The sequence below is a fragment of the Verticillium nonalfalfae genome, assembly GCF_003724135.2.
Source record: "Verticillium nonalfalfae strain VnAa140/NRRL 66861 chromosome Unknown scaffold_225, whole genome shotgun sequence".
Taxonomy (NCBI): domain Eukaryota; kingdom Fungi; phylum Ascomycota; class Sordariomycetes; order Glomerellales; family Plectosphaerellaceae; genus Verticillium; species Verticillium nonalfalfae.
Window position 1 is genome coordinate 1 of NW_021167450.1, and position 27,861 is coordinate 27,861.

The following is a 27,861-nucleotide window of genomic DNA, read 5'->3' on the forward strand; positions in this document are numbered from 1 at the left end:
AACTATAAATAATTAATATATTTTATATCTTTATCTTTAATAAATACGAAAGTTACTATTTTAATAAATTCCTTTAATATTATAAGAATAATAATATTATATTTCTTTATATATTTATTTATTTATTATATTTACTCTAGCCTCTTAATATTATTTATTTCGGATTATTAAAGGCTTCTTATAATAAATAAATTAAGATAATATTATAAGTAAATATATAGTATATTATTAAAGAGGACTTTTTTATTATATTTTCTATTATATTTAAGGAGACTTTTATAAGAAAAAAAATATAAGTAAGCTTTTAAAGTATTAAGTTTATTCCTTATAACTTAGATTATATTATTTCGAAGTTAATAGTAATATAGAAGACTCTAATACTTCTTAAGAGTAATACTAAGTTACTTAAACCTTAAATACTAAAGATACTTAATAACCCTATTAAAGTTAGTTTATATATTAATTATATTATTAATTAAATTAAGAGATATTAAAGAAGCTCTCCGATATTAATTATTAAAGTTATTAAATAATAAAATAAAGTAACGTAAATTATAATATATAGGTATACTTTTATCGATAAAGAGTTTAAGATTAATTAATAAGAGTTTATAGCTATTAGTAAACGTTATAGGATTAAAAAAACCTATATATAATATAAAGGACCTCTTATTATAAATTAAGCTTAGGTTTTAATTAAGTAGAAAGATCTAGATATAGTCGTAAAGTAAGAAAACTATACGAGTAGTAGTCGTTAGATATAGTCCTCTACGACTATACTAAGGTATAGTAACTACGGCTAGCCCAGATATAATATCTAATCGTATTAAGTATATATAGATTATATCGGAATAGACGATTTCGAGTAGAGATAAATTAATTTTTAGCGTTATAGTTAATTTTATAGGGGTTATATATTAATAAGTATAATAGAGTAGTCTATTCGCCTAAGTAGTCTACTCGCTTAGGAAGTATATTATTTATAATAATAAATATATAATTTAATTATATTTAATATAGCTTTACTATTATTATTATAATTATCGATAATAATTATAGAGAATAATTTAAAAGTAAGGATAAAGGGTAAGAAAATAATTATAGTAATCTTCTAAGATATTATATATAAGTAAATAATATAGTTAATATATTTAAGAATCCTATAGATAGTTACCCCGACCTAATCCCCCTATATAATAATTATTTATATATTATCCCTATTACGCCCCGTTTCCCCTAGCTAATTAGGCTAATACCTTATTCCCGTCTCTTTCTATATCTTTACTTATTTCTTTATATACCCTTTTTCCCCGTCCTAGCTAATACTTCCTTTATCCGAGTTTTTTAGTATTAAGCTCTATAACCTAGCTATTATAATATTAACTATATAGTAGTTCCTAGGGAATTACTATAAGTATACTAGAGCTTATAAAGACGTAATAGCTTTTATAGCGGGGTATTTATTATAGGTATAGTAAATAGGTAATATATAGAGCCTATTACGTAATTATAAAGTTAGTAATTACGGGACTATAATCTTCTTAGTAATTATAGAATTATAATTACTATTAAGCGAATACTATATAGTAATTACGGAATAAGTAATTATTAGCCTATATAACTCCTAGTTATATAACTAGGAGTTATAATATATAGAGAACCTCTAGAGCCCTCTTACTAGGGGAGGATATCTTAATATAATACTATAAACTAAGTATTTAAGATCTAAGATTATAGGTCCCCGTAACTACGACTATATTACCCTATATATAATTAAATACAGAGTACGGAATAAAGGGATTATTTATATAACTATAACTAGATTACGATATTTAAAGTAATCCTATTACTAACTTAAATATAACTTATAATAATAGGATTACGATAATAATTATAAGCTATCCTATATAGACTTACTACTTAATTAACTTAGGATAGGGAAATAGGTATAAAAGGATAGATATTCTTATACTTATAGATATACTCTTTCTTATAATAGTAATTAATCTAAGTCTTACTTTATATTTATTATAATAAATATATAATACTTTATAATACTATATTATCTTAGAGTTATAATCTAAGCTTCTATTAATAATAACCCTAACCCCCTCTAATAGTATTCCTCCCTTAGAAGCTACTAGGTTATAATAAATACTATCTTAATATTAATTATAAATATTAATATAATTAATAATAGAATACTAAATACTATATAATAGGTTATAATAGTTATAATAGAAGTAATTATTATTACTATCGTTATTACTATTAAGGGGAGGAGTAGATCTACCCTTAATAATAGAAATAGAAGTAGAAGCTAAAGTAATAGAAGTAATAATAGTACTTATAGCGGAACTTCTAATAATACTTAAAGTATTAACGATCTTTACTATAATATCCTTAAGATCTAAGGTTATTAATACTTAGCTATAAGAGGCTATATAATATATAATATAATAATAATACTTAATAAGAGTAAGCTTATAATAAGCTTTAATAATCTTAAAGGGGTCTTAAGAGCTCTAATTATAATAGAAGAATATAGATAGCTATCGAGTAAGCTAGTATAGATATTAGATATTCGATAAAGGGATAAGAGTAAAGGTAATAGCTCGAAGAGGCTAGAATATATTAAGCTATAAGCCTTATTAATATAGAGGAACTAAGAGGCTAATAGCGTTTATATTCCTCTTAAAGCTTATAATATTAAATAATATATTATAAAAGAGGTTAATAGTATAATTATTACGCTAATACTATATAGTAGATTAATATTAGCTTCTCTATAATAATAAGGATATTTATAAAAACTAATTATCTATTACGATATTTAAAGTAGCTCTATATAATAATATTAAGCTTTCGAAGGTTTCTAAATTCGCTATAAGGCTTAGAGACCTAATAACGATTATAAGTAATATAAAGCTCGTTAAATTAATTAAGCTTATCGGGAAGTAAGTTAGGGCGAGGAGGGCTATTACTAGGAGGGCTATTACTAGGAGGACCTATAATAGCTAAAGCTATTATAATAATTACTTAATAGTATTAGTAAATATAGTTAATAGAGAGGTTAATTAATAGAGAGGTTAATTAATAGAGAGGTTAATTAATAGAGAAGTTAATTAATAGAGAGGTTAATTAATAGAGAGATTAATAATTATAAGGGTAATATTAAAAAGCCTATAGGTTAGTAGACTATAGAAGCTTTAGGAAGTAATTATAAGTAGGGTAAGTAAGATAAGTAAATTCTTTCTAATTTACTATATCTTTCTAATTTATTATATCTTTCTAATTTACTACGTTTACTAGATAACTATTATTAATTAGCTAGTCTTAGGTAAGTAGGAAATATATAATTAAGCTATCTAGTTTAATAGCTATTATTATAAGATAATTACTAAGTTAGCTTTATAATATTAATAAAGTAATTATATAATAATTACTTTATAATTAGAATTCCTAAGTAGCTATATATATAATAGTCTAGTATTAATAGAGTAATTATATAATAGTTACTTTATAATTAGAATTCTTAGGTAATTATATATATAATAGTCTAGACTTCTACGTAGCTTTATAAAGCTATTATAAGACCTAGATAAAGTAAATAGTAGATAATTATTATAGTATTCTATAATTCTTATAGTATAATATATCGTTCTTTTTTCCTAAAAGGGAGACCCCTTAGACCCCCCTTACCTATAGTACTAAGCCTATAGCACTAAGCCTATAGCGCTACTTCCTCTTAAGCCCTATATAATTACTTAGAGAGCTATTTTTTAGAGAAGTTAATATAGCTACTTATTATTAACGCTATATTATCTATTAATTAAATCGGGTAGTAAAGAAGTATCTTTTATATCGATTAATTAAAATACGTTTATACTAAAAAAACTAATAAACGATAGACTTAGGAATTAAAAGTAAGACTTAAAATTTATTACTTAAATTTTAATCAGAGCGACTCTACTTACTCTTTCCTTTTAGTTAATCCCTCGCTCCGCTTCGCTCCGCTTGGGATGAAATAACGAAAATACCAAGCTACCAGTAGCATTGTCCGCACACAGCACCTTACCTAAGGCACTTCACTAACAGCATGCCCCATGATAACCCCCGCACCTCCACTAACTGCCCTACGATACAGCGGCGGGCGCCCCCCGCGTTCGTCTACACGCCGCCGCCCGTTTTGATGTTCATCACCAACCTCATGAACACACCATCATACTTCCACAGCGATTCGTCTTCATCTATGATTACGCCTTGCGTCATGGCAAAAGAGTGCCTATTCCTTCATCTCCGGCCTGTCGCTCATGTCGTGAACAAAATGACCTCACAGTGACAAGGTGTGCTCTGTCATAGCAACACTATCATCGTACTTAGGTATCAAAGTGGCATGACTCGGCCTTCTCGCCCGTCCACGCTAGATGTACATGCAGTATTCTATCCCGCAGCCCGCCATGTCCGTGATGTACACATTTTTGTTACAAGGGTCGCATCGTTCCGGAACCCCTCAGTCCTCGCCGAGCAGCGCCTGCATCGCCGTCTTGCGCGGCGGCAGCCGTCCTCCCTTGGTGCGCCTCTCCGGCCTCGATCGTCCGCCCTCCTTGATGCCCGTGACGCCCGTCTCGTCGTACTCCATGTTGATCTTGTCAACCTTCTTCGACGCCTTGGCCCGCGCCTTCTGCGCCCGCACGCCGCCGTCGTCCTCCGCCGCCGGCCGTCCCAGCCGCACCGCCCGCTCGGCCCGCACCTTGGCGCCGAGCGCCCAGAGGTCGCCCCACGCCGCCTTGCGCGCGTCGTGGTACGCCTGCTTGCCCCGGCTCCGCGGCACCGTCCACCGCTCGATGCGCCCCGACGGCGTGCACACCTCGAGCTGCACGTGGCCCTTGCGCTTCAGCGGCGGCAGGATCTGCCGCGGCAGCGACAGCATGTTGGGCGCGCGCGCCGCGTCCTCGTAGCCTGCGAACGCCCGCTCCGTCGCCTCGCGGCCGACGAGAAGGTTCGCCGCCGGCGTGCCGCCGCGCTGGATCGCCACGTAGCTGAACTGCACGTCGTCGTCGTTGCGGTGCTTGGCCTCGAGGATCTGCTGCAGGAACCGCGGCCGCGTGAACCGCTGCTGGAACGAGCAGAAGTCCTTGCGCCCCGTGCTCTGCCCCTTGACCGCGTACATCGGGCACGTCTTGTGGTTTGTGCACGGTGCCACGATCATGCCTGGCTCCTTCGGCGCCCGGTACCCGGCATCCGTGGCGTCCGTGATGGTCGGCGCCTCTGTCGAGTCGACCGGCGTCTGCAGGTACTCGTTGATGAGCCGGTCGCGTACGTCGGCGACGGCCTCGAAGCCGCGCGGGTGCGCCTTTTCGATGAAGAGGAGCACGCCGCCGTCGGGCGACAGCAGCGACCAGAGCTGGTTCAGCACGGCCGTGCGGCGGTGGCCCTCCTTGACGCCGAGGAGCACGTACGACGCCACGATGACGTCGTACAGCTTCCTCTGCTGCGGCACCTGGGGGGCGTCAATGTGCTTGTGCACGTTGTCGTGCGAGTGCACATAGTCGGGAAGCCGCGGCAGGAACGTCGTGTTGTCGAGAAACGTCGAGACGCGATGCCGCAGGGTGTCGGAGCCCACGATGACCGTCTTCTTGCCCGGTGGCACCCAGCCCTTGACCTCCTTGCTCTCGCGCATGACATCCCATTCGGCCTGCGCCACGTCTTGCCACGCCGCGAGACTCGCGCCGCCCGAGCCGGCGTCGAGAATCCGAGGCCCGCCCTCTTGTTTCAGCAGCTTGCGGATCCATTCAGTGCCGAGGCGTTTGCGGACTTCGGTCAGGGTGCTCATGGCCGAGGCGTACGACGGCGGCAAGACCGTGGCGATAAAAGCGTCGGCGTCAATCTGCGACATCTTGGGCTGCGCTGCCTGGAGACCGACGCCTAGCTGCGGAACAGACCGCTTGGACGCCGGGGTTGCCGGCGAGTTGGGCAGACCCCCACCGCCCAACGCCGCCTCGGCCGCCATCCTGATATGTTTGACGTGTGTCCTGTCGAGGAGTTGCGTGATCGGGTCGTTGAATGCAGCAGTCGGCAGTGGCAGCGTCTTGGGGCTCGTGGCGAACCGGCCTTCCTGGGTGTACGGGTGCGTTCGTACGCCGACAAACTCGCGATCATCCCAGTCGCCGGCCTCCTCGCGCGCCTGGGCCTCGGCCGCGCGAGAAGCAGCCTGCATCTCGGCGAGCGCCGCCCTCGACTCCTCCGTCCGTTCGTCGCGCAGCCTCCTGTCCTCTTGCCGCAGTTGTTCGAGAGCCTCTGCGTGGTCGTCTCTTCCCGCCTCTGCAGCCGTGCGCTTCTCCAACTCTGCCTGTGATGCTTCCTCCTCTTTTTGTGACCGCAGTCTTGCCGCCTCAAAGTCCTTCTGCAGCATGACGAGCGCATCGTATTCGCGCTGGTTCCTCGCCGTCGCATTGATGTAGTCGTGCTGGTCATCCGTGAGTTCGTGCTCGTACTCATGCTCGTGCTCTGCCTCGCCGTCGAGAAGAGCGGCCTCCTCGGCAGAACGGTGTGCGGTCGAGTAGTCCACTTCTTCGAGATCGCCGTCTGCCGCCTGGCGCAGCAGGACGGGGCTGTCTTGATCCTGCCTGGGCTTGGGCTTGGCGGCGAACTTGCCGTACGGAATACCGACATCGTCAGGTGTCGTCTCGCGCAGGGGCGGGCCGAAGAGTCGCACGTAGTGGTTGTATTCCTCCTCGTTGAGGTAGCCTTTGGGCAGGGTGTCCCTGAACCGTTGCTTGGCCTCCTGCACGATCTGCTCAATTTCGGCAGGGCCCCTGTGTCCGACATTTTCAGGCGAAGCATGTTGGTCGGCTGGTTGTTCGGATGCAAGCGATGACTTTTGGTTGTCGAGGGCTCGGCTAGTCGTAGCAAACGATCGAAGTGTCGGGGCAGGTAGCGTCGTCCGTGATGGGAGGATTCTTTGGGACGCAAAGCTCGCTCCCCTGTTTGACAAAGTTGTCGTCGCGACAGTGTGTCCAGTCCAGGGTGTCAGTCGGGCCCTGCAGCTGGGGCAAGCTTTCCTCAGGCTGCCAGCAGCCAACATTTTCGACATGATGACCGGTAGCGAGTGATGATGAAGGGAATGGAAAAGGAGAGGCAAAAGGCAAAGCTCGATCACAGGAACTCAGATCGGCGTCTCGAGAAGGACCAGAATTTAGGTGGAGCCATTGTCAATGTGACGTACATGATTGGGTCATCTGCACTAGCCCGGACCCTGCCTTGTTGGCCGTTGACAGCCTCAGTCCGTCAAGGAGAAGGGTCCCTTGCGTCTGGGTGGCCATCCCACATGATGCGCTGCTTTCATGATACCAGAGATGGAGTACATGAGTTGAGCCAGAATCATCACAGTCACCGTCTTCAGCAGCAGCAAACAAAACCTGGTATCATTCACATGGGCAGCAGTTCTAGCGTCTACCCCTTGGTCCATTACTTACCTGTCTTGGAGCTCACGCTTCGAGCCTCGCGCCTCGAACTTCATTGGCAAGCCTCTTGACCCCACAGGTCGCTGCCTTCCACCTTTACTCATCCTTGCCCAGGTCAGCCAGCGTCCTGAAGGCCGAGGGTCGCGCTGGCGGCGCCCTCGTCTTTCCGGCGGGACCGGCACCACGGGCGGCGTCTCTAGCTGGCGGGTTCACGAGGTTAAAGCTCGAATTTTCGGCGGCTTGCAAGGGATCGATCTATAGAGGCCCAGTTAGGCAACCAATCCGTGAACATGGACCAGAACCCGGCCTCGGGCACGCCGAAGAGGTAATAACGCACTGCAACGAGCGTGACGACGTAGAGGGCCGCGATGGTGAAGAGGTGACGCAGGATCGAGACGATATCGAAGCCCGAGTTGTAGGGCCGCGACGGCGGCAGGCCGCCGCTGCCGGCCGCCGCGCCGACGCCTTGGCCGCCGAGGGTGCGGCCGGGGGTGCCGAAGGAGGCGCCGAGGGTGCGGCCGGGGGTGCCGAAGGAGGCGCCGCCGGCCTTGGTCTTGTCGGGCAGCTTCATGGCGTTGGCGACGGCGTTGGCGAGGGCCGGCGGGTTGGCGCCGCGGATCGTCTCGATGGGCTTGCCGGCGTGGAAGATGATGAAGGTCGGCATGGCGCTGACGCCGTGGGCGCGCGAAATGGTCGACTGCGTGTCGACATTGATCTTGCAGAAGGCGGCCTTCTTCGGCTTGGAGTACTCGTTGGCCATCTTCTCAAAGTGCGGCGCGATGGCCTTGCAGGGGCCACACCAGTCGGCGTAGACTGCGCTTTGGTCAGCGAGAGATCACCAGGGTTCATCAAAGGTGGGGAAGGGGTGGCGTACAGTCTGCGACGACAACGTTCGTGCTGTTCAGAACGTCCTGCCATTGTGACGGCGACTGGATGCTGATGAGGCCGCTCATGATGGGCTGTGCGTGTGTGTTGTTTTCGTGAGGACCACAGGGAAATTGTCGGAGATCCTGAGGAGAGGGAAAAGAGAAGAGAAGGGGCAATGCGAATCGAGGCGCAGAGGATGCGGTTGATGAAGACAGCAGATGGATGATGGAGGCCAGCCTGGACATTGGCGTGATCGTTCCATTGGGGCGGGAGAATGAAGTGGACCTGGCCTAGGCACAGCTCCCCGGTCGCCTTCGAGAGGGACTGGGGAAGATAAGCTCGAATTGGGTAGGTGGTGTTGCTGATAAGGAGTTCTGCCGGATATGTGCATCGAGTCCACAATTGCGGGACCAGAAACTTTTGCTTTTCGGTTTGAGAAGGTGCTGCTGCTGCTGCTGCTGCTCTTGCTGGATCCTCTCGATAGCCTCGTTTTGTCATAACTTCACCCGTCGTTGTGCATTGTCTTTCACACATTGTCATGTCTCGCCCAGATCATCCAGAGAAGGTCAGCGACACTTCCATCGACATTCTCATACAATCATCTAACTAACTAGTAACAGCGCAGGAAGCTCGGTCACGATGACGAGGCCCCTCCCAACCGAGACCCCCCAAGGGCTGCGGCGAGATTTCACCCCATTGAGGGAGGTCGTGACTGGACAATTTCGGTGGCCATCCCCGGAAGCATTGTCGCAGAGTAGGAGAAGTTCCGTCTGGCAACAGCACACAGTCTCTAACCAGCATTCAGCTACAAGACGCTCGACCAGCGCATGACCGCCCCCGGCCGCATCGCCCGTGCCCTGGCCATCTTCAACGTCGACGAGGTTGTCGTCTACAACGATCTGCCTCCGCTCACGAACGAGGGATACCAGGAACAGCCCCTGCCGCACAAAAAGGACCGCCGCGACAATCGCTCTCACGGCGGCCACAACTCGCGGTCGTCCCACAGGAACGACAGCGAGTCCTCCATCACAGCCGACGTCGACCCCTGCCACTTCCTCACACACGTTCTCTCCTACCTGGAGGCGCCCCCTTTTATGCGCAAGGCCCTCTTCCCCATCCACCCCAACCTGCGACTCGCCGGTCTCCTGCCTGGCCTCGACATGCCTCACCACCCGAACCCCATCGACATCGCCCTGCCGTACCGCGAGGGCGTGACCCTCGAGGCCATGGCCCCCAACGCCAAGGGCACCCTCGTCGACATTGGCAACCGCGCGCCCGTCCACCTCAAGGATGACGTGCCCCCGAAGACCCGTGTCACCGTCCATCTGCCGGAGGGCGACAACGGCCCCGCCGAGGCCGTCCACCCGGCCGCCCCGCGCGAGGAGGGAGGCTACTACTGGGGCTACACGGTGCGTCGCGCCGCTTCCTTGTCGGCCGTCTTCGAAGAGTCCCCCCACGAGGGCGGCTACGATCTGAGCATCGGCACATCGGAGCGTGGCGACTCTGTGAACCGCGCGTTCCCCGACCTGAAGAAGACGGCAAAATTCAAGCACCTGCTCATCGTCTTTGGCGGCCCCAAGGGCATCGAGCACGCCGCGTACAACGATGCCCAGCTGTATGAGATGGGCATTGGTGGCCAGGGCACGAGGCAGCTGTTCGACCACTGGGTCAACGTCCTGCCGGGCCAGGGCAGCCGGACGATGCGCACTGACGAGGCCGTCTACGTGGCCATGGCCGGTCTGCGGAGGGTGTGGGATCTGAGCTAGGCGACATGCGCAGAGGATACTGGGAAGAGGAAGCAGTGGGACGCATGAATCATGTTCACAGAGAGGAGACGAGAGTGTGTCGTGGTTGAGGATACCCCGGAATTTTTCTCAAAAGTTTACAAAGTTGGGACAACGTGCTGAATTTTGTTTCTTCCATCGACAGCGTAGTTTGAACGTCGTCACCATTCTTTGAAAAGACATCACCTGGTCACGAGAGACAAAGAAGAAGAAGGACGAGGAGAAATCCAAAAAAAAAGGCGAAGAATTCCCTGCCTACATCCACCTCTCCCCAAGACGAACACAAGAAAAACGGGACAGAAAAAAAAATCCTACTCGTCGTGTTTGTAAACGCCAATCCCCGCCGTGAATCCCGCGATGTTGTCGTCGTACGACGCGATGTCCCGGCCGTTGCGGGTGATCATGGCCCTCGTGCCGACAATGTTGAGGTTGTAGACCTCGACGCCCGTCGACGAGCCGACGACGCCGCTCGCCGTGGCGTTGCCGTAGACGCAGCCGCCGTGGCTGCCGCCAATGTCGAAGATGCGCTGCTGGCAGCGCGCGCCGGCGCCGATCTGGCAGCAGGCGGTGCTGTAGTCGTTGAAGAAGCTGTAGAGGCCGGCGCCGTAGATCTTGACGTCGCGCGAGGCCTCGATCTTGAGGCCCCAGGCCATGGCGCAGGGGACGCGCGGGTCGGCGTCCGGGTGGGCGCCGGCGGCGCACTCCTTGGCAAAGTCCGGGTCGTGGTAGGCGCGGGCGGGCGGGAAGGGCACCGTCGCCGGCGGGTTCGGCTGGAAGTAGGGCGTCTCGGTCTGGATCTGGCCCATGTAGACGTCGCGCGTGCGGTGGAAGAGGTACTGGTAGAGCACGTGGTGCTCGGAGCTGCTGGCGTGGAACCACAGGCGGCCCTCGTCGCTCTCGACGAGCACGCCGCGGCCCGCGAAGATGGTGATCTGCCGGTACGACGGGTCCTCGAGGTCGTGGTCCGCCACCCACACCCAGCAGTTCTCCATCAGCAGGCCCGCCGCCGGCCGCGTGATGTGCATGCTGCCCCAGGCCGCGAAGCACGACGGCTCGATGGCCACCGTCCGGTTCGGGTACGTCGGGCACTGCTCGAGCAGGAGATCCGTGCCGGCGAAGCCGCCGACGCGGATGTGCACGTCCCACATGCCCGACGCCTCGCCGGCGACCGAGTGGAGGTTGTACTCGAGAATCTTGGCGCCGGGCGCCGGTCCGCGCGTCGACAGGATCATGTCCGACCACTCGATGCTGCCCCTGTCGCCGGCGTTGGCCACCTGCACGACGGGGTGCGGCTTGTTCATGTCGCTGTAGCGCGGGCCGCCGCCGAGGATCGTCGACGACAGCGCCTCGCCGACGATGCGGGCACCGGCGGGAATGAAGACCGTGTCGGTCACGTAGTAGGCGCCAGCGTCCACAAAGGCGATGAGACCGCTGGCTGCCGTGTGGGCAAAGAGCTTGTTGAGGGCGGCCGTATCGTCGGTGCTGCCGTCGCCCTTGGCGCCAAAGGTGCGGGCCGATACGAACGCCGCAACAGGGTACTCGTCGTAGTGCGGCTTCGAGCGCTCGTAGTACTTGCCCTCGCCGTCGAGGAGCACGGCGGGCGGCGCGGGGAAGTAGGCAGGCGAGTTGCCAGTGAAGACCTCGGGGCCGAAAGGGTCGTAGACGTGGCCCATGGCGAATCCGGCGTTCGTAACAGTTTGCGCCCCGTCGGTACCAGGGATGATGATGCCCTGGGGTCCGGTGAGAATCTCGGCCACCGACTCGAAGAGGACGTTGTACATGACGAGCGTGCCAGCCGCGGAGCTCCTCGTCGTGTTAGACGCGCGGGCCGTGGAGATGGCCGTCTCAACCTGGCGGAACTCGCTGTCGAGCAGTGTGATCGAAGCCGTCCCATTGTCGACCATACGGATGCCGGTGCCGCAGTTCTCGATGTGGATGCTCTTGTAGGTCCAGCCCCAGTTCCAGAGCTGGTTGATGGCGACCTGGGCATTGGAGATTTTCCAGTTGCGCGCCGTGTACTGCTGGTTGCCGAGGTTGGCGGCGTACTGGCCGCCCTCGAACGTGAGGTCATTGAGCAGACCGCCGGATCCCTCTTCGATGAAGAGACCGACGTGCTTGCTCTGGGCGCCCTCGGCGAGCTTGAACACACAGTTCGTGATGGCAGTGGCCTGCGAAGACGGCCAGTGGATGCCAAAGGCGGCCTTTTCGGCGGGAATGGCCGTCGTGTCCAGAACGAGGTTCCGAATCTGGCGGAAGAAGGTGTTGGTGGCACCGTAGGCTAGACCGTTGGCACCATATTGGTTTCCATCAATGAGACCGAGCGTCGACTCGGTGGGAAAGTTGGAGGCGGCCTTGATGACGGGCCGATCCGTCGGGTCGCCGATGAGCTGCGTGTAGTAGTAATCAATGATGGATCCATTGATGAGATAGGTGCTGTTCGTCTGTCAGTCTCCTAACCAGGCCATGTTTTGTCTCTCCTTTTTTTCCTCCCCTTCGATGAAACTCACCCAGGTGGGAAGTAGACGGTGGCCGGCGACGTCGTCTCTTGCTTGCAGACGCCGGGAGCGCATCGCACACCGAAGCTGATGGCCTTGTTAATGGCAGCCGTGTCGTCCGTCACGCCATCGCCAACGGCACCAAAGTCCCGAATGTTGCGGAAGACCTGGTAGTCCGGGTCCTCGTGGTACGGAGAGAGGCCTTGGTGGGCAATCTCCTCCATCCAATAGCCCTGGACGGCGCTGGCAGCTGCCAGGAGAAAAGCCGCCGAGACACGCATCTTGAGCCTCGATCGCTCTGACTTGGGGATCTGGCGAATCTGGCGGGGGGGTCGAAGAAGGGCCGACAGGGGTGACCGCGGTCTTCAGATGAGGGCGGCGGTAGAGGGGCCGAAAAAGGAGTGTATGGGTGAGATGTCAATCTCGACCCTGTAGTTTGGGTTTGAAAGAGTGTAACGATCCCAACGAGGAACCTGACGATGATGAAGCTATCTACTACCTACCTCTGTCATACAAGGAGAGCGACGCGAATTCCGTCCACAGCATGAGACAAGCAGCTGAAGGAGGAGGAAGCGAGAAGCACTGCCAAGGGACGGCTCTCGCAAGCGGGATCTGGTGGCTAGGGCTGGACTTATCTAGAGGAAAAAAGCAACGACATGTGCCGTGGTTCAGCTCCCGACAGCTGATCCAAACTCGTTGAACACGAGCTGCCGCACAAGGAATTTCCCCGCGATCATCGGCTGGTGAAGCCTCCATTAGGATTGACCGTGCCGGACGCGAGGCCGAGTGGTAGCATTGGCGACGGGTCGCCGGGGTAAGACCGTGAACTCTGAAAGGGGTAAAGTGACGATCTGTATTGGTCCCCTTGCAGGGAGAAGCATGGGGGTGCCACTGGGTCAGAATGCTACGAGGTGGAAAGGCTGTGCTGATGCGTCGAATAGGGGAATGATCCGCTTCAATGAAATGAGCCTAATTGGTGGTGTGGTGCCTCGACACCTAGTTGCCAAGCACATGGAGGGCGGGGGAGAGAGGTCTAGATGGGATGAACAGGGCCGATTTGCAGCACTTTGCAAAGGGTCAGGGTCTTTGCCAAAGGTCATCATCGACTGACAACCGATCACAAGACGTTGTCAGAGGTGCGTAGCTGTTGGTGGGCTGATCGTTGAAAAAAATACTTGTTCCCTGGTAACCCTGAGTTGATGGCAAGGCAAGGAAGCGAGTCAGCTGTGAAATGATTGACTGTATCTGTAACATGCGGGTAAACCTTAGCATAGGACCACGGGTGAGCCTCAACTCCGTCCAAGCCGGCGGCTGTGGGTTCGCCAGGCCATGAAGCCTTGCTATGTAGGTAGGTAGACATGCAGTCTGCATTCCACACGTGTTGTGGTGTCTTGTCTCGTCGCGCTCTGTCTTTCATCAGAGGGTAAGATCGTCGCTGTCAGCGCGCTTCAGGGTCCCGACAACGTGGTTTCTCCGGTGCTTGTGGCACGTAAATCCACCTCGTCATTCGTCCTTGTGGCTGGCGGCCTGTCGGCCATGCATGGTAATACAGAAATGTAGAATTTTTGTTGGCCCCCCCATGTTGAACGCGGGGTTGTGCCGTTGGGTTTCTCCCCAGATGAATGAAGCCGCCATAGTGGCCCCTCCCCCCCTGAACGCCGTCCATGCTTCCTCTATCGTACCAGTAATTGACTGTCCGTCACCAAGCTCTATGTGAAATCCTAGTCGTGATTGCCGAGTGATATGGCCGCGGCGCCGGATGCTTTACAGGATCTTCGGCGCATCGCCCAATGCAACGGTCGATCCGAGATCCTTGACCATGCCGCTGCCGCCGGCCCTCTTGCGCAGGACGTTCTCAATGAAGGCCTCGCCCGCCTTGTAACTGCTCCTGACAAGGGGTCCGCTCGCGCAGTACAGGAATCCCAGGTCCAGCGCGCGCAGACGCCACTTCTCAAACTCGTCGGGCGTGACGTACTTTTCCACCTTGAGATGGCGCTTCGTTGGACGCATGTACTGGCCAAAGGTCACAATGTCGACATTGGCCTTGCGGAGTTCTAGGCAAATGTTAGCAACGTAGCACTGGTTCGGACGGTCCTTCCGCAAAAAGGGGAAACCCACGCTTCAGAGCATCCTCAATCTCGTGGTCCTGCTCGCCGAGACCCAGCATCATGCTCGTCTTGGTGATGAGGCCAGGCTTGGCCTCCTTGGCCGCCGCCAGCACGCCCAGGCTCTGCTGGAAGGTGGCGCGGCGGTCGCGCACAAAGGGCGTCAGGGCCTCGACCGTCTCGACGTTGTGGGCGTAGACGTCGAGGCCGCTCTCGGCGACAATCTTGACCATGTCGAGGTTGCCCCAGAAGTCGCCGGTCAGGGCCTCGACCAGCATGCCGGGCTTCTTGGCCTTGATCTTCATGATGGTCTCGGCAAAGTGGCGGGCGCCGCCGTCGACGAGGTCGTCGCGGTCGACGCTCGTCAGGACGACGTAGCCGAGCCCCCAGCGCGCGAGGGCCTCGGCCGTGTGCTCGGGCTCGTGGGGGTCGAGGGGCGGCGGCGCGCGCGACGTCTTGACGCTGCAGAAGCGGCAGCCGCGCGTGCACGTGTCGCCCATGAGCATGATGGTCGCCGTCGCCGCGTTCTTGTCGTCGCCGCCCCAGCACTCGCCAATGTTGGGGCACCGCGCCTCCTCGCAGACGGTCGACAGCTTGAGGTCGCGCAGGTCCTTCTTGATGGCTGCAAAGTTGGCGTTGCCTGCCGGGATCGGCGTCTTGAGCCACTCGGGGAGCCGCGTCACCGTCTTCTTCTTGCCCGTGGCCGTCGTCACCTCGACTGTGCGGATCTCGTAGGCTTCCGAGGGCGAGAGGGGCGCCGAGCCGCCGGTGGCGCCGCCGGCGATGAAGTCGTCGAGGGATGCGACTGTCTTGTCCTTGAAGTACGTCTTGCGTCGAGTCGTCGTCGGCGGCCTTGCGGACGAGGTTGTCGATGATGTGCTGGTCGTAGAGGGAGCTGGGGGGATGGTGGCGAAGGTACGCAATGTTGTGCGGGCAGCGAGAGCCCGGGCTAGGGGACCTCGCACATGGCGGAGGGGAGCTGCTGAGGATGCCATTTGTGACGAGTGACGATGCAATCCGTGGCTCGCAGTATCGGCTTGATGCGAGTCGGCAAGATGGCGTCCCTGTTGTCGTCGAGATTGAAGATTCAGGGTGGGTTCTGTTGGGGCGGCGACTCACGGAAGCTGGGGGTCGAAAATTGATGACAATTGCACTCTGTCGGATTGAATCGGCATAAGACCCGACCCTCCAATAGCAGACAAGACGCCTCCCGCGTTGCATCTCTCAGAGTAAGTGATCGCATATGAACCACAACGGCGGGTGCACTGACCAACAAGGCGAGGTGGCAGAGTGGTCTAATGCGATAGACTAGAAATCTATTCACTTCGGTGGCGCAGGTTCGAATCCTGCCCTCGTCGAACCTTTTGTGACATGGGCGCGTGCCATGTTTTGTCGATCGAGTCCAGCCTGATCTTTTGCGGAAAGCAAAAATGACGGCAGCTTTGTTTGGCATATCCCCCCCCCCCCCTGTTCAGTGGTAACTAAGATTCAACATCCTGTAGTCACAGGTCATAGTTAGGCTCGGACGAATCGACATGATGTGTTTCACTCTCATCTACCTGGGTCCATCTCATGTTTGCACGAGAAGTCTCATTCAAATCTCAACTATCTTCATCAGGCGTCGAGAAGCCATGGACTATGGAGAACAATTCAACACCAACCGAATACCAAAAAGGTAGCCAGCTTTTGATCGCTTGTCATCCACCATCCACAACTCGCTTGGCCGCGTGATCTCAAGAACCTAAACCGTGGGGTATCGTATCAACAATTCACAAGAAATGAACTGTTCATCCATCAAAAGTCTCCAAATCCTCCAAGCCAATAAAACCCGCGCCACGCCATCCGCAGCCTGGACCTCTGCCATCCGCTGCATGCTCGTCCTCGGGTCCGTGGCCCGGCAGGCTTCGATACATGAGCGGACAGTTACCTGCCGACGCTGACAACAGCCCAAGGCCGCGCCATGACACCGTTCGCTGGGGAGCAGTCCAGGTCGGAGAGGCGCATGATCGCACGCAACGCGACCACTATTGTCGCCCGGACCATATGAAAGAAAGCAAAACAGAGTTTTTGGTGTTCCCAACCAGACCAACCCAACTCTGGTCAACACCGCCTAATGCAGGCCGACAAAAAAATCCGAAAGTTGTAAATAAAAGCCAAAAAAGGGGGGGGATGGGGAAGGTAGAAAGGATGATCGCATCCGAAGAGTTCGTCAGGTGAAATGCATGGAAAGCGCCGCCCAGCTCCGTACGCTGTACTCCTCCGTTGATGTCATGTCTCTTGATCGTGTCTCGCGCCAGTTGGCACATGCCGTGGTAGGTATGTTACATGAGGGAGAGGGCAGCGAGACCGGCGATACCGGCCATGACCATGTTGGAGACGCTGAGGGCCTGGCCAGCGTTCTCGTTGGAAGAGGTGACCTGGGCGGGCGCAGACGACGTCGTGGAGACGGAGACGATGTCGCTGGTGGCGCTGGGGATCTCAGACGTGATGGTCGCGTTGCGCGTGGCAGTCCAGGTGGCCGTCTCGACGACCTTGGCGAGCATGATGGTCTGGGTCAGGGTGACGGTGGCCGTCGTGGTCGAAGTGTCGTACTTGTCGTCCTTGTCGTCCTCACCCTGGGCCATGGCCAGGGCGGGAAGGAAGATGGCGCTGAAGAGCGTGGTGGCCTTCATGTTGATGGTGGATGACGGGACGTTTGGTAGTTGTGGGCGCTGTCAAAGCGGCGTCGTAGTCGTCGTAGATACAGGGTATGTCTGATGAGCCCCAAAGAAAGAGAGGAGGGTGATCGTCAAGATATGTCCGAAGGAGGGCGTGAAAGTCTTGTGCTTTCAGATAGTCCAGTCTGGGAATGCTGTTTCCAAATCTCTCAAAGATAGTGTGGCTCTGGCGACGTGTATATGCTCCGGGTGGGCGCAGTGTCCAGATATCGAGTCGACGATGTGGAGAGGCTGAAGGGGGCCGAAACGGCAAAGTGGGTTGTTTGTGTATAAGTGAGGTTGTTTCGCGAGGGTCCTGATGCGCTCGAGCGTGAACAGCGGCTGAGACTTTGCCAACGAAGTCTGTGTGTTGTTGAAGTAGACGGAGGTTTGAGGTGAGGTGAGGTGAGGGTCGCGAGAGTTGAGCAGTGAAAGGAGCAGCGCAAGCGCGGGTCTATGAGGGAAATGGAGGGCGAGGCGCGGGTTAAAGTGGCTTCAGACGCGGGAAGAGAAGGACTGGACGAGGGAGGTGTGGGTGGGCGGGAGTCAAAGGAAGGTGTAGTGAGTGGATGGTGTGGGTGGGCGAGGTGGGTTGGGAAATGACTTTCTTCACGGCATCTTGGATCGGAGGAAGGGGGGGCGAAAGACACTACCACCACAGCAACCAGTCTAGGCGAACCCACACGCAGACGTTAGTTAGGCGCGACGGGCATCTGGGACTGGACTGGAAACCGCCCAGCAGGTACCCCAGCAGGAGCAGGAGCAGGAGCAGGAGCAGTGTGTGGTGGGCAAGGTGGACAAGCAGGGAAGGCACGCGAGACGTTGTGCCAGGGCCTCGGTGCGACAGAAACCAACAAGCAGGGCCGAGTGGTGGGTGTGGAACCCCTGCCAAATGCTGCAAGTGCCTGCAAGGTACCCGACCGCATCCCCCCCCTGTCCGTCCTCGAGCCCAGACCTTGGATGTCTCGATACTTGCTGTCTCGCTCAGAGTCCCTGTCAAAGGGAAGTAAGTGTACATCAATGTCGCAGCGGCGGGGGAAATGAGAAGGCACCTCAGTCCCAGCGTTTGTCCTGCGTTTCGCGGTTTGCAGGCCATGTACCGGCCGTCATGCTGTCATGGGTGGGTGCTCGCTAGCACACACGTCGTCGGGCGCTGTACCTCCATTGTACATTGTGCGCCGGTGAGTCGCAGTGAGCGCTGGCGAACAAAGGGCGGAAACCATTTCGCTCAATTGATCGCATGTCTCGACCTGACGGCTGTATTGCGCCCGACGTCACTAGAAGCGAGTCATTTTCTATTTCTCCTGGTCGCCGAACCTGCCTAGTTACAAGTACCAACGGACCTAGATTCAGATGGCATGTCTGCTCGGAGATGAATGAAAGCCCTCGTGAGCACGCTCATTAGACGCTTTTTATCCCAAATTGACGCCATTCACAGAATTGGGCAGCTCATCTTGTGAAGGCGCCTCATGCGCGCCCACGAGCCCACGAAGCCCACAAGCCAACGAAGCCCACCCCCTCAAAGGGCGCTCTGCACAATTTCCGATGTTGAACCTGCCGTCCCTCATTGGCCTCCAGGTACCGCCCTGTACCTGGTTGTGCCTGGTGCCTGGCGCTAGGCCTGAAGTGACCCGTGAGTGGTCGCCTGTGGGTCTGTGCAGCAAATTTCTGATCAAGATCTCCCGCACTTTCTGCTGTACATATACACGGTACACCTTCTGACAACCGCGCATCACACGTCAGGGAAGGTGACAGGGAAGGTAAGGTACCTGGGGAAGGAAGGTACAGTGGTATCCGTTCCTTCCCGGCTTTCCATCGCTCCTGCCCGTCCCCCCCTAGCCTCGTTGTCCGGCGAAGATCATCCTTTTGCGGAGGAGGGGGAGGGGCCTCGCCCTCTCTATTGCTGTGCAGACTCTGCTTTCCCAGCTCGCCCGCGTGCCCACATGCCCACACCTACCCACAACATCCCGAAGTGACAAAGGGTTAACAAGTCAGACTTCCAATCGGCAATCGACAGGCTGCAGTAGTCACCACCACCGTCGGGAAATCTCTGATCTGCCAACTCTGTTTGCAGACCGATTGAAGTTTTTTTTTTCTGTCTCGCAAGTGGCGATACTTACGGCGACTCTTGGCCCTCAATCGAAGCGTCTCGACCTTGGCTCGACTCATGGTCGGCTGGACCCGACCGCGAAACGTCTTTGTGCCGCTGTCGTCCCTCCGTCGTCGCAAAGTTTGTCTCCTGGGCACCCAAGGCACCTCCCCCCCCCCACCTTCAGCGCGGAAGCGCTGAAACGAACATGGCTCCAGACGAACCATGACGGTGACATCGTCGCCCACGCCGTCCACGGGGCGACGACGAGACAAGACGCGTTGCGGCCATGGTCACCCTTGGGTCCCGACGTAGCACCATCGTGACACCAGCGTCTGCGCGCCCAAGCCCTCCCTCGCCGTTCTGTTTGTCTCTCCTTGGTCTCGAGAATTGCCGTCACTCTGCCTTGGCCCACACCGCACAATGCGCCGACAGCACCACTACCCCTGGTCAATCGCCCGCCAGTTCATTGGCTGTCGGCTGCTTCACCTGAATCGTGGCCAGGCCTAAAAGCCGAGCCACCACTGGATCATTGAATCACAGGTATTGCGTGCGCCCTTGGCTCATCCCCAGCAGGTCTACCTGTATACGTCAGTGACCACCAACGTCGCAGCGTGTACAAACGCCGCAAAACGTTCCGACAAGGGCGTCAGACAAAGCATTAGCGGACCTGTCTCGACTTTGTGGTCTGTGGCGCTCTCGCTCTGCCGCCCCTCGCTGTCGTCATGATGGACCCTCGACTCGGGACACACCGCCTGGTCCCTCCCTGAGTATGCAGACGCTGTGCCGCGTTGCGTTGTCCCTTGGCTTTCATCGTTGGTCAAGTCGTCGCCACGTCGACTGGCTTTCCAGGCAGTCACGCTGGCAACCGCCGTTGTACAGTCGTCGAGAGTGATAGAGCTGAACAACGTGACTGGATCGTGGCGACAGATGGGTCCCCGACGGCATGCTCCTTTCAGCAGGTGTCGCTTCTTCAACGTTCTGACAAGTTCTTTGCGTGCTACTCATTCCAGAGTCACAAAGTACTCGCATGCCTCGCTTTGTCGGGAACTTGTCATCATTCCGCGCGAACCCAATGGGCAGGTCTCACCGCATGAAGAGAATGAACGGGGACCCCATTTCCAGTTGTCTTCGACCCTTGGGCGAGAACCCTGAAGTTCGCCAAGGTCGGAAACACGCGACGAAATGGCCTTGGTCAGGTCGTCTCGGCACTGTGCGACCATAAACTACAGGTAGGTCTGTTCGTAGGCAACTGGATTCGTCCTTGGTCGTCGTACAAGTCCTGAGTCGTCGTGTGCACATCCGCCCTGGCTTCCTGCGGCAGGCACGTTGGTGTTTAGGAGTGTCAGAACATACCCACTGAAGTCATGCTTGATGGCAGATACACCGTCAGTTATCGCTGCATTCCTGGCACGGTGCTTCCCCGCGCCGATGCTATCGAGGCGACAGAAATGTAGATGACACATGGCCTGTGAAATATTTCGAACGCTAGCCATTCGGACTAGTTCGGTATCCAACGCGTTCTTTCAGTTCCATTCGGGTCACGACGCCACCACGGAACGTCGTACCGCTTCTCCAGACAATCTGGGCCAGCCTTTGAGGTGCGTAGGGTTCGCCACGATCGAGGCACATGTCATGTCTTGGCATGAAGACAACCACGAAAGCAGACCGCGAAGTATGTTTTCTGTCTCTTGGACTTTGCCCTGCTGGTCTATCAGCCACTCTGGGTATGTCTATTCCTCTGTGTAGATCGACGCCATCGAAGAGTGGGCTGAGGCAGAAATGCTTTTATGCGTACGTGTTTGCGAGAAGCTGTAAAGCTTGTCTCGAGCGATCCCAGTCGATCCTGCGAGGTTTGTCGTTACCTTTGCGGCATGTCTATCTGTGACTCATATGGGTACAATTATGAGACCAAGACGAGGACAAAATGAGTCCAGTCCAACGCATTGATGAAACCTTTGATGGAAGGGCCAAAACATGTCGTTCTGAGTGTAAACCGTGACTAATATTCCTAAACCTCCCAGCTTCATCTCGACACCTTGAGAGATGGCTCATTCAAGTACGAGCAAGCGGGCATCGCCTGTAAATCACATTCATGTACATGCCTGAGAGAGCTATTGCAGGATCTATCGAAGGTTTGGCGGGGTAATTCATTCATTATTTGCCGCGAACTACGTAGCATTGTCAAAATGCTACCACCTTTGACCCTATTTGAAATTTTAGAGCCCAGTAACAAAAGTTCAAGAACCTGACCCACCAGCGCATGTTCCAGCTCCAGTCTGATGGATCCTCCGACAGGAGTTGCAAGGCTTGGTCCTTGGCTGTGATGATGTTCCTGATGGAGTCCGTAACTGCAAACTCAATCTGGTAGTCGAGAAGGGGCTGTTCTATGCGTGGCTCGACATCAAATCACACCAGCTGCAAATCTTGAGACGGGCAATCAACGGGTCTCGAACGTGACTCCTTCTTTCTGCTGTTCAAAGGTTGCAGGCACGAAGACCTCCAGTCCGCCACGCCAGGTACCTTCCGACAGGTCGACGATCGCCCAGTCCACCTTGTGCGTATTGACTGTGACTGAGACGTCGCTGGCCGTGATGCGAGGATCGAGCCGGATAAACTGGAAAGTTCAAGCTTTGTCTTTCACAGTTGACGTCGCGACCGCCAAACATGTGTCCACCAATGTCAAAGCTCCACCCGCCATAGCCAATGTTGACCTTCGTAAATTCGGGCTAAAAGGCGAGAACCGACCGTGTCGCCCGAGAGATCGACGGCGTACCGATGGTTTCCGGGCCTGGCGTACCGCGCAAAGATCAACGGAAACTGGGCGAGGGCGTGGTCGAGGTAATGGTTCAGGAGCCACATGGATCGATACTCGGGGTCGTTGAGTGCTCGACCTGCTGCAAGTCGATCCACCAGAAGTCTCAAGTTTCGTTCTTGATTTTTGGGTGAAGCATCTCAAAGTGTGCCTATATGTAGGCTTTATTAACCGGATCAAATTGAATTGGCAGCCTGTGCTTGTTTTGATATCCCATTGCAGCCACCATTTCATCATGTTGGTCTTCGAAAGCGTGTAGGCTGCCAGCGGGGTGATCACTGAGGGTCACCTTGAGGCGTCTCTCTCGCATTTCGTGGAATGCCTTGGGGTCTGGCATGAGCTTGCAATCCCAATAGTAGCTCGCCCAGCCCACCGTCGTGACTTTTCATCGTCAACCGGGTGCTAGTCCATATCCAGCACGGCAACTGTCAGTGGAATGAATGCCTTGGCTGGGCAGAACAATGACATTGCAGTAGGGTATAACTGCATTGTGAACCTCTTATCAGTAGTCATTGGGCAGATTGCAGCCACCATCACTCTTGTATCACTTTATATCTGTGCCGCTGCGTGTACTGATGGTCTTTACTTCGGCGGCTTTACTATGTGAACCACGAGGTTCACGCGCTTAATGATAAATGTATCCTAAAACAATGATGGTAAAATAGGCTGGCAATCACATACTACCTACTCAAGGTACTTCATTCTGAACTCTGCTCTATCTCATTCCGTGACAGTCTCGAATACTTTTCTGGCGTTTTCGGCGGACGCGTGTTGATATGAATGGAAATGACCAGGGTTTTACTAGGACCAAGGCCTGATTGAAAGTGAATTTGAGAGATCACCTTGAGGGTTAGAATAACAATGCAAGGGCACGGAAACTTGCACTCATTGCACTCATGGGTAAAATTTCCTGCAATCTCTTCCCCTCTCCACGAATGCGGACTGTTGAACCCGCTCCTTCCTAACCTCTTGACAGGGCGTGAACCGCGAAGATCAAATCCAGAGGCCAAAATCACCCTCCACAAACGAATCATGCGGATCAAGCGCATGAAGTCGAGGCATATCCGCTTTTGCGACCTCCTCAAATGTCTTATCGTCGAGTCCGGCCAAACCATTTCCCGACGACTGATGGGAACTTCTGTGCCCAGAGAGGAGGCCCCTGTACCAGACATGGTATACGTATACTGGTCCTAGGATCCATGGATGCAGGCTTCGAAACTTGCGGAAGCTCGCAGGGCAACCCCACAATAGCAGGCGCAATTGAACCACGATACATCCTGACTGGATCCGCCTTGTTCACAGAGTCCATTTGATTGCGAACTGTGGTCCCGTTTTGCAGTGGCTTAATAGGGCCGAGGAAGTTCAAGACGCTGGCTGTGATCCATGTGTGGATGGTGTTCGTCCCGTTAGCTGACAATGTCGATGTGAACAGTGACATGGCTAGTCTTTGGATCGATGTAATAGTACGCATTCACGATGTGGAAGACAGAAAGATTCCTGACTCGATAGGTTGCGACAGTAGTTTCTGAGGTTGAACCAGAGCCATTGGAACTAGGGGCACTCTGAGACGTACTGCTTGCCATCACTTTGGTCCAGGATGTAGAGCGTGGTTGGTGAATCATGCTCACAGACCACCTCGCCGAAGAGATACAAAGCTGATTGGAAAATTGGAAGCCCAGGGGTAACTTATATTGACACAAGACGGATATTCGCTGCCCAGTCGCAGGGATGACGGCAAACACCGCGGCTTTAACATCAACACACGCGATACAAGTATTTTTGGTAGGACAGGCCCAGGCTTCTCTACCTTGCTGGACCCTTTCAGACAAGGTTCTAGGATAAGACGGCGAGGAGGGGGTTAGGACCAGAGGTAGCCTCAGGAGTGATCAGCCCGCGGTAGATCCCGAACACTTATCATTTTGTTATGCTGTCACTTTTTGATAAATGCTCTTGTTCAGTAACTCAGTGGAGGAAAGTATTGATTTATTGACCCAAACTCGCAGCACTCTGTAAAAATGGTGTCAGAGACCTAGATCGCTATATCTGTCTATACTTTCTAGCTTTCAGATATTGTTTTGCGCGACCGCTTTGTACTCTGTATCAGGCAGACTTCAATCCCAAGTCACCTCTGACTTCTACGTCAGCACTGGAGGCCCCTCCGAACCAAAACTATAGCTAGCAACTCTTGCCTCCCTTATGGCTTTGGAAATTTATGCAACAAAGCTGGCGCTGTTCTCGTGTCCGCGACCCCGCTTCGCTGTCTGCATGAGAATTGCGGCCTGGCATATGAGCCGGCAATGGCTGGAGTCTGTTGCTGTCATCATGTGCTTTGTCTTCAGCTGTCGCAATATTCTAGCGGGATGTGTTTACTACTTTTCTTGTGCCAGGCGCTAGAACTACCGCAAGACCTGGCGATCATGAAATGGTATCCCCATGAGCCGCATAACTTCTTCAACAACTTTGCCAGGGATCGGGCACGCATGATGGCACTTGAGATGTATATTAAAATCCACTGGATGTGAAATCTATGTACAAAGGAACTCTACATTGACCGACGGAGCGGTATGGCTGCAGGAATATAGCCTCACCTGATCACATCAAATGGCGTCGGGAAACGCCATGCGACCCTCCGCGGCCCGCTCAAATATCAGCTCTGTCCACCGTGACCTCGGGCAAAGCCGCGTCTCCCTGGCCGAAAACACCACCATCCCCCCCCCTCAAGACGAGATCAGCAAAGTCACCAACGATACCAGCCACGATCTCGCTCGCACGACCAAACGCCAAGGTTCCGATCTGAGACTGCAGCAGCGCAGCGGCGTCCTCGGGCAGCTCGAGGTCCAGCGTCTTGACGAGGGTCGGAAAGTCCGTGAACGAGGCGTGCACGGTGCCGTTGACGGCGAGCTGGGCCTTGGGCCCCCGTAGCGCGGCGTAGAAGGTGTCCCACGTCGCGTCTTCCTCCTCATGACCGGGGCGGCCGACGAGGGCGAATGGGCCGGAGACGCCGGCGCTGAGAACGGGTTCCGGGAGGAGGCCGTCAATGTTCATGCCGGCCACGAAGCGCGCGTCTGTGAGCATGGCGGAGGCGGCGGTGGCGCCGCCGAGGGAGTGGCCCATGATCAGCGGGGCGGAGGTGTTGATGCCTGGGGTCGGGGTATTCAGGAGGTGGGTTAGGAGGAAGGATGCGTCCTGGGCGCGGACCTGGGTGAGCTTGCCGATGGCGACCATGTCATCGGTGTCTATGTTCGCGGCGGGGTAGACCTCGCCGTCGGGGAACTCAACATAGTTGGCGTCGTAGGGGTGGTCTATGGTGACGACAGCGAAGCCGTGGCTGGCGAGCTCTCGGGCCATGGCGCCATAGAGGAGGCGGGGGTTGCCCCAGCCGGGTGAGAAGATCACCAAGGGATAAGTGGCAGAAGGGGGGCGGCAGGGCGAGGTTCTGGCAACGCAGAAGTCCAGCTCGAAGGAGGAAAAAGTGCCGTTGGGCAGGCCGACTGCGACACCGAGTTGATCGTACGCCTCGGCGACGAGGGGAGTCATGTAGGGAACGATCTTGTTATTGCGACAGGGTGTCTGAGTTTCATTGACAGGGAGAAATGTCGATATCAGGATACGGCGAGCATGCGTAGCATTAGCCGGGGCGTACGGGTCGAGGCGGTTCTCGTCGGTGAGCGGCGTCACGGACATGGAGACGGCGAAGGGGCCGGTAGGAGGGGCAACGAGGATAGCCTGGGCCGTGGAGGCGAGAGCCAGAAGGTTGATAATCGACTTCATGGCGTAGGACAAGTGAAAGAAAGCGAAGTTTTGAATTGTCCAGAGGGAGATAAAATATTGGAGTGAAGCCTTGAGTGACAGGATAGTTGTGATTCTGGTGTTTGGATGAGGCTGAAACCAACCCCAGTGGGCGCGACGCCCACCATCTTATACTCTGCTTCTCTGGTGCCTGATTCCCTTCCTCACGATGATTTCCAATGTTGGCCGCAACGTTGATGCCACTTCGGGCGAGGTCTGGTGGAGTGAGCGTCGAGGCTCGGCGCGGGCGTCCGAGTCAGGGGTAAGATGAGCGGAGAATTTCGAATACCGACAGCCCTGCAAGCCATATCTCATTGGATCAGCTCTAGCGCCGCTCGAATGCTTCCGAATCGGGTTTCGCGCTGATCCGCAGTTTGCCGTGCGGCCTACGTCTCGGGCCTCAGTTCGTAAGGTCAAGGTCCGACTTCACTTGGCAAGGGTGTCATGTCATCAGGTGACAGGATGACAGGCGGATGCCGATACACGGAGCTCTGCAGATTTGTATCCATTGACAAGCCTTGACGCGATGCTTTTTCCCTTTCAGGAACCATTCTCGCGATGCTAGCTGGGCCCTTCGATTTGCGGACTCGCCGTTCGCGGTGTACGCAATGCGTCAAGTCGCACTCCAAGGTATGTTGAACACGTTTGCCGTGTGATGTTTTTGCTTGTGTGTCAGGGAACTAGGTAGTGGATGTGAGTCGAGGTTCTGGAAGACACGAAGAGGCATGCCACACGCATCGTCATGCCATGCCCAGAATCCTCAGCCACACACTGCTGCATGCTTCTGCCGGCATGATAGACATGGTTCGAAGACTGACACCCCCAGTGCTCCGGGTCGAACCCCTGCACCAGCTGCCTCAAGCGCAAGCTCACCTGCGTCTTCCCCAGCCAGATGACAGCCAAGCGAGGAAAGGCCATCACCCTCGACCAGGGCAAACACCTTACGCAGATCACCTTTGCCGTCTCCTCCTCCTCGTCATCCTCCTCCTCGACGCCCCCCGTCGTCTTCACCCCCTCCCCGTCACCACCCCTGCCCGACCCGACAGCCCACGCCCTCTCCCTCTTCACAGTCTTCATCACGCGCAACAGCTTCACGGGCCAGCCGATGACCTACCTCGCCGACCTGCCGCCCCTACTCAGCCCGTCCTCGCCCCTGCTCCCGGCCCTGCACGCCCTGGCCAACCTGCAGCTCCGCCGCCCGCGGCCCGCCCTCGAAGCCTACGGCGCAGCCATAGTCTCCCTGCGCCACACTCTTGCCTCCGCGCCAGCCGCCTCCGTTCCGACGAGCGGCGCCGCCACCCCGGCCTCCGCCGCCGATGCGACGCGTACGACCGTCCTCTGGACAACCTTCCTCCTCGGCCTCTTCGAGCTCATGACCGACGCCTCGGGCGCGGGCTGGGTGCAGCACATGGTGCACGGCACGGCGCGGGCTCTCGTGGCGCTGGGGCCCGCGGCGTGCTCCGCCCGCAGCAGCAGCGCCGTGGGGCGTTTCTTCCTGCAGGTGCGGGCGTTCGAGGCCTGCCGCGCCGTCATCTTCAACGAGGTCTCGTTCCTGGGGGAGGACAGCTGGCGGGCCGTCTTTGGGGGGCAGACGGAGGAGGATGCCGTGCTGGATGTCATTGTGCGCTGCTCGGGGCTGCGTGTTCGGTGAGTTGCGGCCTGTTGAAGCCTTCTTCATTCTTTCTCTCTCTCTCTCCCCCCGTTTTTCTATGTCTCCGTCTCTCTCTCTCTCTCTCTCTCTCTCTCTCTCTCTCT

At 53.7% G+C, this 27,861-nt stretch overlaps 8 protein-coding genes and 1 non-coding gene across 9 annotated transcripts; 3 read left to right on the top strand and 6 right to left on the bottom strand.

Annotated features, from left to right (window-relative positions):
• Positions 1-4,513: 4,513 nt before the first annotated feature.
• RSM22 (37S ribosomal protein S22) lies at positions 4,514-7,096 on the bottom strand (the record flags this gene model as incomplete). Its single annotated transcript, XM_028638247.1, has 1 exon — positions 4,514-7,096. One exon carries the CDS (start codon positions 7,094-7,096, stop codon positions 4,514-4,516), a length of 2,583 nt encoding a protein of 860 aa, XP_028490388.1.
• A 466-nt stretch (positions 7,097-7,562) lies between these two features.
• On the bottom strand, positions 7,563-8,419 carry D7B24_004071 (uncharacterized protein; the record flags this gene model as incomplete). The annotated part of the gene is made up of 3 exons (XM_028638248.1): positions 7,563-7,721; positions 7,804-8,279; positions 8,341-8,419. 3 exons carry the CDS (start codon positions 8,417-8,419, stop codon positions 7,563-7,565), a joined length of 714 nt encoding a protein of 237 aa, XP_028490389.1.
• Positions 8,420-8,871: 452 nt separating this feature from the next.
• Positions 8,872-10,099, top strand: D7B24_004072 (uncharacterized protein; the record flags this gene model as incomplete). Its single annotated transcript, XM_028638249.1, has 3 exons — positions 8,872-8,898; positions 8,954-9,087; positions 9,139-10,099. The coding sequence occupies 3 exons, from the start codon at positions 8,872-8,874 to the stop codon at positions 10,097-10,099; spliced, it is 1,122 nt and encodes a 373-aa protein (XP_028490390.1).
• Positions 10,100-10,428: 329 nt separating this feature from the next.
• Positions 10,429-13,408, bottom strand: D7B24_004073 (uncharacterized protein; the record flags this gene model as incomplete). Its single annotated transcript, XM_028638250.1, has 3 exons — positions 10,429-12,550; positions 12,625-12,932; positions 13,379-13,408. The coding sequence occupies 3 exons, from the start codon at positions 13,406-13,408 to the stop codon at positions 10,429-10,431; spliced, it is 2,460 nt and encodes an 819-aa protein (XP_028490391.1).
• A 968-nt stretch (positions 13,409-14,376) lies between these two features.
• D7B24_004074 (uncharacterized protein) lies at positions 14,377-15,712 on the bottom strand (the record flags this gene model as incomplete). Its single annotated transcript, XM_028638251.1, has 2 exons — positions 14,377-14,666; positions 14,731-15,712. The coding sequence occupies 2 exons, from the start codon at positions 15,710-15,712 to the stop codon at positions 14,377-14,379; spliced, it is 1,272 nt and encodes a 423-aa protein (XP_028490392.1).
• Positions 15,713-15,993: 281 nt separating this feature from the next.
• On the top strand, positions 15,994-16,075 carry D7B24_004075. Its single transcript has one exon. It is a non-coding gene; the product is annotated as a tRNA-Ser (tRNA).
• Positions 16,076-17,038: 963 nt separating this feature from the next.
• D7B24_004076 (uncharacterized protein) lies at positions 17,039-17,389 on the bottom strand (the record flags this gene model as incomplete). The annotated part of the gene is made up of 1 exon (XM_028638252.1): positions 17,039-17,389. The coding sequence occupies one exon, from the start codon at positions 17,387-17,389 to the stop codon at positions 17,039-17,041; it is 351 nt and encodes a 116-aa protein (XP_028490393.1).
• A 7,568-nt stretch (positions 17,390-24,957) lies between these two features.
• D7B24_004077 (uncharacterized protein) lies at positions 24,958-26,088 on the bottom strand (the record flags this gene model as incomplete). The annotated part of the gene is made up of 1 exon (XM_028638253.1): positions 24,958-26,088. The coding sequence occupies one exon, from the start codon at positions 26,086-26,088 to the stop codon at positions 24,958-24,960; it is 1,131 nt and encodes a 376-aa protein (XP_028490394.1).
• Positions 26,089-26,275: 187 nt separating this feature from the next.
• D7B24_004078 (uncharacterized protein) lies at positions 26,276-27,753 on the top strand (the record flags this gene model as incomplete). The annotated part of the gene is made up of 2 exons (XM_028638254.1): positions 26,276-26,368; positions 26,933-27,753. Coding segments are annotated over 2 exons (914 nt in total), but the record flags the coding sequence as incomplete, so codon positions are not given.
• Between the last annotated feature and the right edge of the window lie 108 nt (positions 27,754-27,861).